The following is a 12,057-nucleotide window of genomic DNA, read 5'->3' as shown; positions in this document are numbered from 1 at the left end:
CATCAGGTCATTATTGAAAGATACAAGGGGGAGAAGCAGCTGCCTGTGCTGGATAAGACCAAATTCCTAGTCCCTGACCATGTCAACATGAGTGAATTGGTAAAAATAATCCGGTAAGTGAAAGGCCTCAAAGCAGCCAGCTGTGATCTGCTCCTGACAGTGCAAATCAAGGGTTATTTTTTTGGCATGGGAACAGCTTGCCCTTCTAACTAGCTTCCTAAAGTAGGACATGAGGATAGGGCAGTCCTCCTCTATGAATTAGAAGGGTGATGGGGCAGCTGCAAAGGCTGCAGCGTGGCTTTTCATCATTCACTGACTTAATGAGCTGAAGGCACAGCAGGTATTGTTGCTGCTTGGGGGAGGCAGAAAGGGTATTTCCCTGAATCTATACCATAATCAGATCTGCAGGCACTCCAGATGCCAACCAGGTTTGCCACCAAAAGATGCCAGCTCTCTCTTTTGAGCTATTTGTGGCATCTTTGGGTCTGAACAAATAAGTGAATTGGATTCCACTGTGCAGTTCCTCCTGCTTGCTCTCCTGAAGTAACTGCTTCCAGGTTAGATTACTGCAGCGTATTATAAATGGGGCTGCCACTGACGATGGTTCGGAAAGTTTAGCCGGTACAGAATTCAGAAGCCAAGTTGCTCACCGGGGGAAGACAGTTTGAGAATTTAATTTACAGATAGGTAGCCGTGTTGGTCTGCCATAGTCAAAACTAAAAAAATTCCTTCCAGTAGCACCTTAAAGACCAACTGTTAGTTCTTGGTATGAGCTTTCGTGTGCATGCACACTTCTTCAGATACACTGAAACAGAAGCTTCCAGACCCTTCTATATAGTGAGAAGGTGGGGAGGGGTATTACTCAGAAGGGTGGTGGGAATGGGTGATTGGCAGATAGCTGTGATGAGCCTGTCGTCAACAGGCTCATCACAGAGTCGTCAACAGGCTCATCACAGAGTCGTCAACAGGCTCATCACAGCTATCTGCCAATCACCCATTCCCACCACCCTTCTGAGTAATACCCCTCCCCACCTTCTCACTATATAGAAGGGTCTGGAAACTTCTGTTTCAGTGCATCTGAAGAAGTGTGCATGCACACGAAAGCTCATACCAAGAACTAACTTAGTTGGTCTTTAAGGTGCTACTGGAAGGAATTTTTTTAGTTTTGAGAATTTAATGCCAATCCTGGCCCAATTGCACTGGCAGCCAATTTAGTTTCCGGGCCCAATTCAAATTGCTAATTTTGACCTATAAAGCTGAAATGGCTCAGGACTGCAATACTTCAAGGACCACCTCCTCTCACATGAACTGACCTGGACCCTGCGATCATCATCTGAGGCCCTTCTTCATGGGACACAGAGGGCGGCAACACAAGAGCAGGCCTTTTCTGCAGTGGCCCCACACTTGTGGAATGCTCTCCCCAGGGAGGCCCACCAGATGCCTTCATTACATATCCTTGGGTCCCAGGCCAAAACATTCCTCTTCTCCCAAGCCTTTGGCTAATTAAACAACCTATGGCCCTTTAAACTGTGTGTTTAATGTGCTCAGGCATGTTATTATTTTGGTTTGTGTGTTTTTGTGTTGTTCTACTGTAAACTGCCCTGTGACCTTCGGGCGAAGGGCGGCACAGAAATTGAATCAATTGATTAATCCTGAACTTCCTTCTCCCCCTCTCCACCAGTCGCCGGCTGCAGCTGAATCCCACCCAGGCCTTCTTCCTGTTGGTGAACCAGCACAGCATGGTGAGCGTTTCCACCCCTATCTCTGAGATCTATGAGCAAGAGAAGGACGAAGACGGCTTCCTCTACATGGTCTACGCCTCGCAGGAGACCTTTGGCTACTGAGCGCCTGTCCGCACCAGAGGACTGCACAAACTGTTGCGTCAACATCCCTGCCTCCCCAACACTCCCCCCTCCCCACCCCCTTGGCACACCAGTGCAGACAGAGGCCTGTGGCTCGGGAGCAGCACAAAAAGCAACTGGTGTGCCTCCACCTTTGCAGTGCAACAGACCAAGCTAGTTCTGTGTGTGTATGATTGCGTGACCCACAAGTCTCTACTTCCTTGCCCTTGACCCCCCGTGTGGAACACTTGTTGCGTCCCCCTTCCTTCCCCGCTGCGTGCGTTTTCTCTGTCTCCTTTTCTGTCTCTGTTGTCATCATGTCCTTTTTTTCTTAGTCCAATGCCAAATTGATGGAGCTTGTGGCAGGCGGAAGAAGAAAAACGCCACCGCTACAGCAAGGGGAGGGGCTTATCCGCTGAACTTTTATTAAAGGGCCAGAAATCTGAAGGCAAACAAACAAAAACAAATAACTACCACTGCTCTTGCGTTTTTAATTACTTGCATATCAATTCTTGGTGCTACAGAGTAGATGTAGGCGTCTTCTACAGGACTGTGTATAATGTATATCTCTTAGATTTATTTTATTTTGTAAGCACGACGGGGGAATATAATTTGCTTGTATTATGTAGATTTTGAAAAACAAACAAACCAAGCCCAAGCTTCTTTGCACTTTAAAACGTAGTAGAGGTGAGCGTGGAATTAGCTTAATTTTCACAGATCTGCCGTACCCTGTGCTGTGTCTCTGTCGATATTTATACTTGCCTTTTTAGGATTGTTTTTGTTTCGTTTTTTTAAAGCCAGCCCCTCTCCTTTCTTGCATGCACGAGTTTCTTTTCCTTTTTTTCTAATTTTCTTTGTCCCATTGTGGCAAGCAGACCATTCACTCAAGGAATGTGCTGATTTATATTGCTTTTTCCCTCTCTTTTTTTAAATTTATGATACCAAAAACGTGTGTGTATGACAGGAAAAACTCCCCACCCAGTTGAATCTATACAAATAACTATATAAATAAAGATAAGTTAAAATTGTGTCTCGTTGTCAGAGCAGTAGATTTCACCTGCCCCAATCTCAGCCGCCCCATACAGTCAGACTGAAGACTGGTGATGAGGAGTCGTGACAGCACGCCTGTTCTCTGCTTGTGTCCTTGTGCCACAAACTTCCACGGAAATGCTGAACCTAGTTGTGCAGTGTAAATGGAGCTGCAAATGGAACATGTGCACAAACCTCTGTGCATTGGTGTAGCCCTGGAGCAGAGCTTTCCAAACTTTTCATGTCAGTGACACAGTGTTTAGATGTGTATCATATCGTGACACAGTAATTCAGTTTTACTAGCAAGTGGGAAATTAAACTAACCCTTTTCTAGCCCGGGGAAGAGAATTGCACATCTACACACTGCAGCCCTAGAGAATGTATTTGGCTAATGGAACCACTGGGGTTTTTTTAGTAAACCAGAAGATGGCTTCTGGGCCTATTAGGCCTGTTCCCTTGTTACTGTCTAGGGATTGGGAACCTCTGTGACTATAGCTCCCAACGTCCCTTGCCCTTAGCCCTGCTGGTTGAGACTCATAGGTGCCTGGAGGACTTTCTCACTACCCCAAGGAACCAAGCTGTAATGTAGTTCTTGTTCTTGTTCATGAGCTCTGCTGCAGTGATGGGGAGGCATGAGGCTCACTGGCTACTGTAAGCCTCTTCGACTATTAGCCCTTTCAGGTGCTCAGAAAGGGTCGCACACACAAAAAATGAAATTGAGCCATTTGGTGCCACTAGTAATTTCATTCCCTTTGCCACATGAGCAAAGTAGAAAGTGGGAAGAACCGTGCCATTCTGCACATGTACCATTTATTATTATTATTATTATTATTATTATTATTATTATTATTATATTTTATTTATACCCTGCCCATCTGGCTGGGTTTCTCCAGCCACTCTGGGCGGCTTCCAACAGAATATTAAAATACAATAACCTATTAAACATTAAAAGCTTCCCTAAAAAGGGCTGCCTTCAGATGTCTGTAAGACCACACAGAAGAGGCAAAGGGGAAAAGCTGAACTTTAGGTCTCTTAAAGGAAGAGAAATGCAGCAACAGACATGGTTGTGCTAAGTTAGGCATTGCTCCTGTAAATAGAGAAAGCTCCCAAAGGAGATCTTCTCATGAGAGCAGTGTGATACATGAGACCTATGAGGTCTTGTGTCACATATGCTTCCTGTATCTTTGAAACTTGCCTTCAAGTTCACAGTTGCTGCTATTGGGAGATCTATGAGAAGCCAGGCTACATGCTCTAACTCATGTTGACAGCGTAACTGTACATTCTGCATAGGCTCAAAGGTCTCAACACCATGAGGGCCTTCTCAGTAGTGGCGCCCACCTAGCGGAACACCCTCCCATTAGATGTCAAGGAAATAAACAACTACCTGACTTTTAGAAGAGATCTGAAGGCAGCCCTGTTTAGGGAAGTTTTTAATGTTTGATGTTTTATTGTATTTTAAATATTTTGTTGGAAGCCGCCCAGAGTGGCTGGGGAAACCCAGCCAGATGGGCGGGGTATAAATAATAAATTATTAGTATAAGTGATGCAAATTGTCAATTTGCACCATTTATTCTACTTTTGCTTCTCATAGGACCAGTGAGTAAAGCAGAGACCCCCCCCCCAACTCCTCCTGGCTTTTTAGAATTCACCCACAATTGCAAATACCGTTTAAAGCCTACGTTTGCAGCCATAAAAGTTAGAAATATGCTTACGAAAGTTAAGACTGAATTTGCTGCCAAATGCCAACTTCTTTCCTTGAGCAGATTCACAAAATACATCACGCCCACGAGAAAAACTGCTGAGAGCAGCATGTCGACCAGCAACAGGTTTACAATTAAAATCTTGGAAACGAATTGGATAGTACCAGTCGTACTGGGAAGCAATGTAGTTCCTATCAGGAACACACCAGCTCCCCCCCCAGCTCCCCCCCCCCCCGCTTTGTGCAACCATGCCTTCCGTTCTGTGAGAAAATAGCTCAGCAACACTTTCATCCTGCTCAGTGCAGGCAGAAGCCACTTCCCCATGGCTGCTGGCACCAATTTATTCATGCCGTATAGCTTTTATAGCCTGCCAGCTTGACAGCCTGCTGTACAGATCCTTCCATGTGTAGGAAAGCAATCTCATTATCAGAACAAACCCTTCCCTGTTGAAAGTCATCCCAATTCAGTACAATGCTACTCCTCATAGCCCTTGCCCTGCTTGGGAAGCCTGAGTTTGACCAGTCCTGAGCTTATGGACCCAAACTACCCGTATTTTTCGCTCTATAACACGCACATAGTTTTTAGAGGATGAAAATCCGTAGGCATTCCACCCGTAGGCATTCCCTCCATAACACGCACAGACATTTCCCCTTACTTTTTAGGAGGAAAAAAGTGAGTTGTTATGGTGCAAAAAATACGGTAATTTGGGATGGCGTGCTAGTACAGTCATTAGGAATCCAGGTCCAGATTCAACTCCTGCCATTCACAAACTGCACTGTGAGAAACCCTAGGGTTTTTTGGAAGCTCATCAAAGATCCCTCCATGAGATCAGCAATAGTAAGATGCTCTAAAAGGAAGATTGCCAGCTGCTTGTCATCCATCTTTCATTGCATGTGAGCCAAGGCTAAGCAACAGGTCCGACGACATAGGTTGGGTCTAAAACTTGCCCTATAATTCTGTACCAAATCCATACCAAACGTTCTCCTGCTTCTTGACTTGCCTGTTCCTCTCATTCTAACACACCTGTTTCTCTTTCTCTTTTCCTCTTCTTTTCCTCACTTCTTTTCCTCACTTCTTGGGGGGTATGTGTGCAGCCTTTGCTTTTTTATTTCCCTGTCACAGCCTAGCAAGTTATTGACCCTCTGAAAAAATGGCCACCTGCATTGGAGAAGGACAAGCGCAAGCCTCAAATTATTCTACGCGGTTCACATGGGAAACAAAATGGCTGATGCCATGGCAACCGCTCAGTGCCAAGATGCTGCAGCTCCAGGGCTTCTGCATGCCAGCCCAGATTAGGATTTAAGAGGATGAAAACGAGGGGGATGGGGAGAGAAACTCTAGAATCAGGACACCGCCGAGCTAAAGCAGGGGGAAATATTATGTTACATTAATTACATTTAGCTAAAAGGTTTTAATAGCCCTTGGGTAAGGACGGACTAGAGACGCTCTCGATTAACCATTACACGTGCACACTTCCAATGTCAGCTTCCAATTATCTCTTATGTACTGCAAATAATATAAATACCATTAGACCATCATTCCACTCTCAGTCCTAAATAGAATAATGCACCTGAGGCAGTGGTCATTCTCCAGTTTACAAAGACAGCATGAATCCTCAAAACGCCCATAAGTGAAAGGGGCAGACCAGCTGAGAGGGAAATGAACTGTATTGCAGACCACGGTAATCTTTCTGTCAATTGATCAGTTTTCCCGTTTGCAACCAAGGGCTCAAGTCTTCTGACAAGGTAGCCATTTTGAAAGCCCAAAGCTATCAGGTAATGCTGACACATGGCTCAGACTGTTCTGCCAGCTTATGATTTCCCCCCTAAATAAGTGATACATTTGGACCGCGTCTCAAATGAAGGACATCCATTTTGTTCGGTGGACTGCGACATCGGTCACAATCGGGGATGTTTAACAGCTGGGCAGAACCAGATGTTTTTAACAAACAACAGCATTTAACCACAACTCTATAATAGTATTTATGCTTCACTTTTACGTTGGTTAAAGCATGTCACATATCCTAGCAACCTTTATGCCAAACCCTGTAAGGTGGGCCATCTTTAACACTATCCCTATATTTTATTATTTTTGACCTTTGGTTCAAAAAGTAGACTAGGCATACAGTGCCGTTCTTGCGATTCCCATATTGCCCCCAAAGGGTATGGTAATGCTGAGGCAGAATGGCTTACACAGGCATAGCCAAACTTGGCCCTCCAGCTGCTTTAGGACTACAACTCTCATCATCCCTAGCTAACAGGACCAGTGGTCAGGGATGATGGGAATTGTAGTCTTAAAACAGCTGGAGGGCCAGGTTTAGTCATGCCTGGCTTACGACAACCCTGTAATGTAGTCCACTGTTCTCGCAGACAGGTGATCATGCCTTGAGAAGAGCACTACGGCGAGCCAAGCCAGAGACTACAAAACCAGAGACTATGATAAATGCATGGTTTGAATGTGGCCTCTCAGCCTCTCTCTTACACACACACACACACACACACACAGTAGCACATCAAAGAGATGCAGCAGTACTTCATAAACACATGCAACACTCACAGAGGCTCACTCCCCCATCTATTGTCTTCACTGCTGTTGAGTGCTGAAAACTGATATATTTCTTTTGGGAAACAGGCTCAGCCAGGGAGGCATCAATCCACCCAAGTGTGTTGTGTTGCAAAACATACCCTCAGTAAATGGCTGATTAAAATAGGAACCTGAACTCCCCCAATTTTATCCAAACCAGAAAAAGCTACATCCTTGCAGTAACCTTGAATTTTTTCAAACGAGCAGCCGATAGCATACATTTATAAAATGCCTTGGTAAGACACAAAAATGGTTGCAAATATATGATGCCTGCCTCACAATGCAGTGTTTAAACTGCTATGACTGCTGTTTTCGTCAGAATTTTCTGAACCTTGGTCAGGTTGTGTACCCCTGGCAGGTTCTTTAATGGTGACAAGAATGTTGGGAAAAGCCAGACATCTTACCTGCAACAGAACTGAACCAAATGCTCATGGAGTGGAGATGCATGCAAGAAAGCGGTGGATGAGCTGGATCCCGGTACAGGATCCTGCACCCCAACCTGGGTGCATGCACTGAGTCTATACACATGCAGTTAGCACGAACATAAGGGTGGTGGGGCCCCGAAACAGCCCACCTTCAATTCATCACCTTGTTTACTGGTGGCATATTGGGAGGTGGTCATTTAGGAGGCACAAGGGCAGTGGTGGGGTGAGGGAGCTTCTGACCGCTTTCAACTTTTAGAAGTGCTCATCATACACGCTTGCATCAATGGCGGATCTTGGGGGCTCAAATTTCAGCGGCAGCCTGTGCGATGCCAAAATTTGGCGCCCCTTCACCTCTCACACTCCATTGTCAATCATAGTTGCGGTGCCCCGGTGGCAATCTGCACCCAGTGCGACCACACCAGTCATGGTCCCCTAAATCCACCTCTGCTTGCATTTTTTCAGGAAGGAAGTTCAGAGAGGAAGTTCTTGTCATCCAAGCTGCTGAGAGTTGGTAGCTTTTTTATTTTATTTTAAGGTGTGTAGGGAGAGACAAAAAGGGGGAAATAAAGGTAACAAGCCTTCCCTGCTGCCACTGTAAGGCTCTCCTCGAAAGCATCAGGAATCACTTTGTGCTGACACCTCCTGCCATCTGACGAATAAACCCAAAATATTATCTGCCCTAAATTCAGATGAACCCTGAAGGAGGGAGAGAACGAGACAGGCGGTACAGGGAGCACACAAGTCAGGAGTGGAAATGTCATCAGAATATTGCTTTGAGTTACACTGTGCCCCCAACCTACCTGTACAGTTGAGCTGAAAGAGAGTCTTCTTCGGAAAGCCCTTCAAAACTCAGACTCAAGTACCGTAGTCTCCATATACTTCCCTGAGACAAGATTATGTCCTGGAAGCCCTGCCTAGGTAAAAGTCACTGTGTTATGGAGGTCTTCTAGATTAGGGGTGGAGGACCCTTTTCAGCCAAAGGTCAGATTCCTTTCTTGGCAACCTTCGGGGGCCACATTTTATGGTGGGTGGGGCCACAGGCAAAAAGTGGACAGAGCAATGAATATAAATTTTGCCTTTGTAAGGTAGGCTAGTTTCACACACCTCTCTCTTCCATCCAGACAATACCTCTTGCTCATCAGAATTCAAAGGCACATTCCAAGAAGGCCCCTGGGTTTGAACTTCCCCACCCCTGTTCTAGAAAATCACTAAAAGTGCAATTTAATAAGGCAAGCTTTTTTATTTTCATTTTTAAAAAATCCCTTCTGAAAGATTGCTTTAATACACTGTAAGAGAAAGGAAGCTATAGCCTGTAGAGCAACTTTGCAAAAAAAAGTAATAATTAAAAAATGACAGAGGGGACATTAAATTGCGGATTCAGTGGGTCTGAAATTAATCTCTTCTGCTTATAGTTATAAAGGTGGAGTGGTTTTGTCACTGGGCCTCTTCTGGGCTTTAGGAGTTTGGCTGGGTCTCGTTTGGCTACCCGGTGAGGGAACCACACCATTGGTAAAATTAAAATGTCAGAGAAAAAAACTAGCTGTAGCTGTGCTGGGTTAGAAGAGTTAAAAATAGCAGCCATCTCCAAACAAAAATACCTGTCTCTTGGTTACTGAAGGGAAGTGAACCAACTGAACACACAAGCATTAAAAGCAGGTGGGATGGGGTAGCCATTTTTGCATAGCTGCTTTTCTAATACAGTCACAATTTACTGCTTCTCCTACTAAAACAGTAACACTTTGGGTAGAATATGTAATGGTTATAACTACTGTTGGGCCCAAACATTCCATTAACAGTGCTCCCACTTTTGTGCTTTCTGGCCTCAAATCTTAGGTTGGGAAGAGATTGGAAGAATAATTTTCCTATGAATCTTAAGAGCTGAATGGATTATGTAGCCCAACCATGACCTCTCTGGTCAATATGCATTCACTTTGGGTTTTCTGTAACTCTTAATTTTCATTTTCCTAAGATTACACGTGAATGATTCATTTGCATGTCCATAGTGTTTCCCCGTTAAAGAAAAGTGAACAAGTTTGATCCAGCTGGTGATTCCTCCAAACGCCCTCCGAATTCTTGGGTTACAAGCAGCAGAATGCAAATCTCTATGTCTCCCAGTCTAGTTCCACTGGGCAGCTCCACTCTGATGCACATCAAACTGACCATTTGTCCAGAGCACAAAACTGCACACAGAATACTTGGGGCCTCCCAGTTTCCAGTATCAGTGCAAGGAGAATAAGTGTCCAAGAGTAGCTGCCCATTCTCTCCCGAGGGCGCAAGGATCCCTGTACATCAGGCAGACGAGCTGCCAATTCAAGCAATGGAAGCAGAGCAGCAAGAGGAACCAAATAAACACTTGCTGAAGTTATTCCTTTCCTCAAGGAGAAAATTCCCAGGAGTTTCCCCAAGAAATAATAATAATAATAATAAAATCACCACCCATGGCCTTGTCACTTGCCTGGATTCAAGACCCCTCCTTGGTGTCAGTTCAAATGCATTTCACCAGGTCCCGAGGAATTATCCAGAACTGATGAGTGGCATTCGCAGCGGTGACAAGAAGATTCTGATGTGGCTGTGAGTCACCTAGGTGGGCTTCTCAACCCGTTCTCATGCTCTCTGCATCACACTTTGTACCAGCACTGAATTGGTTATTCCCCAAACAGGAGCCCATTCACCATATGCAAAAAAAGGTATCTCCCCACCCCTCCCCAAGTATCATCCGTTGTCTGTCCCGCAGTCGCATCAGATGCCAACTTTATTTGAGAACCAGCATGGGGTCTGTCCTGTCTTTTCGAATTAAGTAGATTCCATGAGTGAGGTAGTACTCCCTCTGCAGGAAGGCGTAGAAATAGTCTGAGATGAGCAAGATCTGCAGGGGAAGAGAAGAAAACACATGCAGGAGTGACACCTGATTCATTCGGAACAAAATGGCTGCACATCCAGACCAAGACATGCTGTACTTTACACTATCAATGTTTATTTGGTTTATATTTACTGAACTATTATAGACACAAGCCAACCTGCATAGCAGTAAGGCTTTTAAACCACAAAAACATTACCAGTAACAAAAGGGTGATAAAGCTACTCAAGAATAGCCAGATTGTGTGTTGAAGCAGTAAGGAAAAACCCAACAATGCTGCATTATCTTAACAATTTTATTCTGGAATGCTCAATCTGTTCTGAGAAGAGCTGCCATAGATGCTGTGGCTAACAACCAATGCAACCCTCAGGCTGAAAGAGACCGGCAACTCCTGACCTGTAGGCTACCCAATGTCCTGATTTCCTAGGAAGATTAATTTCTTCAGAAGAAGCACTATAAACAATCCTCCTTAAATGCCTTTTCTTTTTAGAACTCAGTGACATATCAAAGTGTAGCCGGGGGAATTCAAAATGACCTTAACAGACTGGAGAACTGGGCGCAAGCTAACAAAATGAATTTCAATAGGGAGAAATGTAAGGTTCTGCACTTAGGCAAGAAGAACCAGATGCACAAATATAGGATGGGGGACACCTGGCTTACTAGCAGTACATGTGAAAAGGATTTAGGGGTCTTGGTGGACCACAAGCTTAACAAGAGTCAACAGTGTGATGCAGCAGCAAAAAAAAGCTAACGCTATTCTAGGCTGCATCAACAGAAGTATAGTGTCCAGATCAAGGGAAGTAATTGTACCATTCTATTCTGCCTTGGTCAGACCACACCTCGAATACTGTATCCAATTCTGGGCACCATCGTTTAAGAAGGATGTTGACAAGCTGTAACATGTGTGGAAGAGGGCAAGCAAGATGATCAAGGGTCTGGAAACTAATCCTTACCAGGAGCACGTGAAAGAGTTGGGCATGTTTAGCCTGGAAAAGAGGAGACTGAGAGGAGATATGATAGACATCTTCAAATATCTAAAGGGCTGTCACATGCTTGTTCTGGAGGGCAGGACTCGAACAAATGGCTTCAAGTTGGAAGAAAAGAAATTCCAACTAAACATTCAGAAAAACTTTCTGACAGTAAGAGCTGTGCGACAGTGAAACAGACTCCCACAAAAGATTGTGGACTCTTTTTCCTTGGAGGTTTTGAAGCAGAGATTGGATGGTCATCTGTCAGGGATGCTTTAGCTGAGATTCCTGCATTGCAGGGGGTTGGACTAGATAGCCCTTGGGTCCCTTCCATCATTCTATGAATAAATATATTGTCGCATCATAGTTTGTGAGAGAACAAGGTACAATAGAAACCACGTATGCATTCAGCCAACATATCCTAGCAATTTTTTAAAAATATAAAAATTTATCCGCACCCTTTTCACTAACCCTTTCTGCTACAGTTGGCTGCTACTGTCCACACCCAGCAAAAGAAGCATGAAGGCTGAGAGCTTGGGGAGTGGACCGGATAGAACTGTGTCCCCCACACTTATTTGCATTCAGAACATAGGCACCTTATATTTCTCCAACACAGCAGCAAATGTTTTAATGGCTTCCAGTGTGCTGTGCACT

At 44.7% G+C, this 12,057-nt stretch overlaps 2 protein-coding genes across 2 annotated transcripts in view; one reads left to right on the top strand and one right to left on the bottom strand.

Annotated features, from left to right (window-relative positions):
• MAP1LC3A (microtubule associated protein 1 light chain 3 alpha) overlaps positions 1-2,869 on the top strand; it is a 41,654-nt gene extending 38,785 nt beyond the window's left edge. Inside the window, exons 3-4 of the mRNA XM_081917402.1 lie at positions 7-113; positions 1,682-2,869. Coding sequence (XP_081773528.1) covers positions 7-113; positions 1,682-1,844 — 270 coding nt within the window. The 3' untranslated portion in view covers positions 1,845-2,869. The remainder of the gene's footprint in view (positions 1-6; positions 114-1,681) is intronic.
• Positions 2,870-8,798: 5,929 nt separating this feature from the next.
• The window catches only part of PIGU (phosphatidylinositol glycan anchor biosynthesis class U), a 34,235-nt gene continuing 30,976 nt past the window's right edge, over positions 8,799-12,057 (bottom strand). The window contains exon 12 of the mRNA XM_081917088.1: positions 8,799-10,444. Within this exon, the coding sequence (XP_081773214.1) occupies positions 10,331-10,444 (114 nt within the window). The 3' untranslated portion in view covers positions 8,799-10,330. The remainder of the gene's footprint in view (positions 10,445-12,057) is intronic.

Source organism: Podarcis melisellensis, assembly GCF_964234715.1.
Source record: "Podarcis melisellensis genome assembly, chromosome: 6".
Classification (NCBI taxonomy): domain Eukaryota; kingdom Metazoa; phylum Chordata; class Lepidosauria; order Squamata; family Lacertidae; genus Podarcis; species Podarcis melisellensis.
Note: the sequence above shows the minus strand (reverse complement) of the source record. Positions and strands in the feature narration are given on the sequence as shown.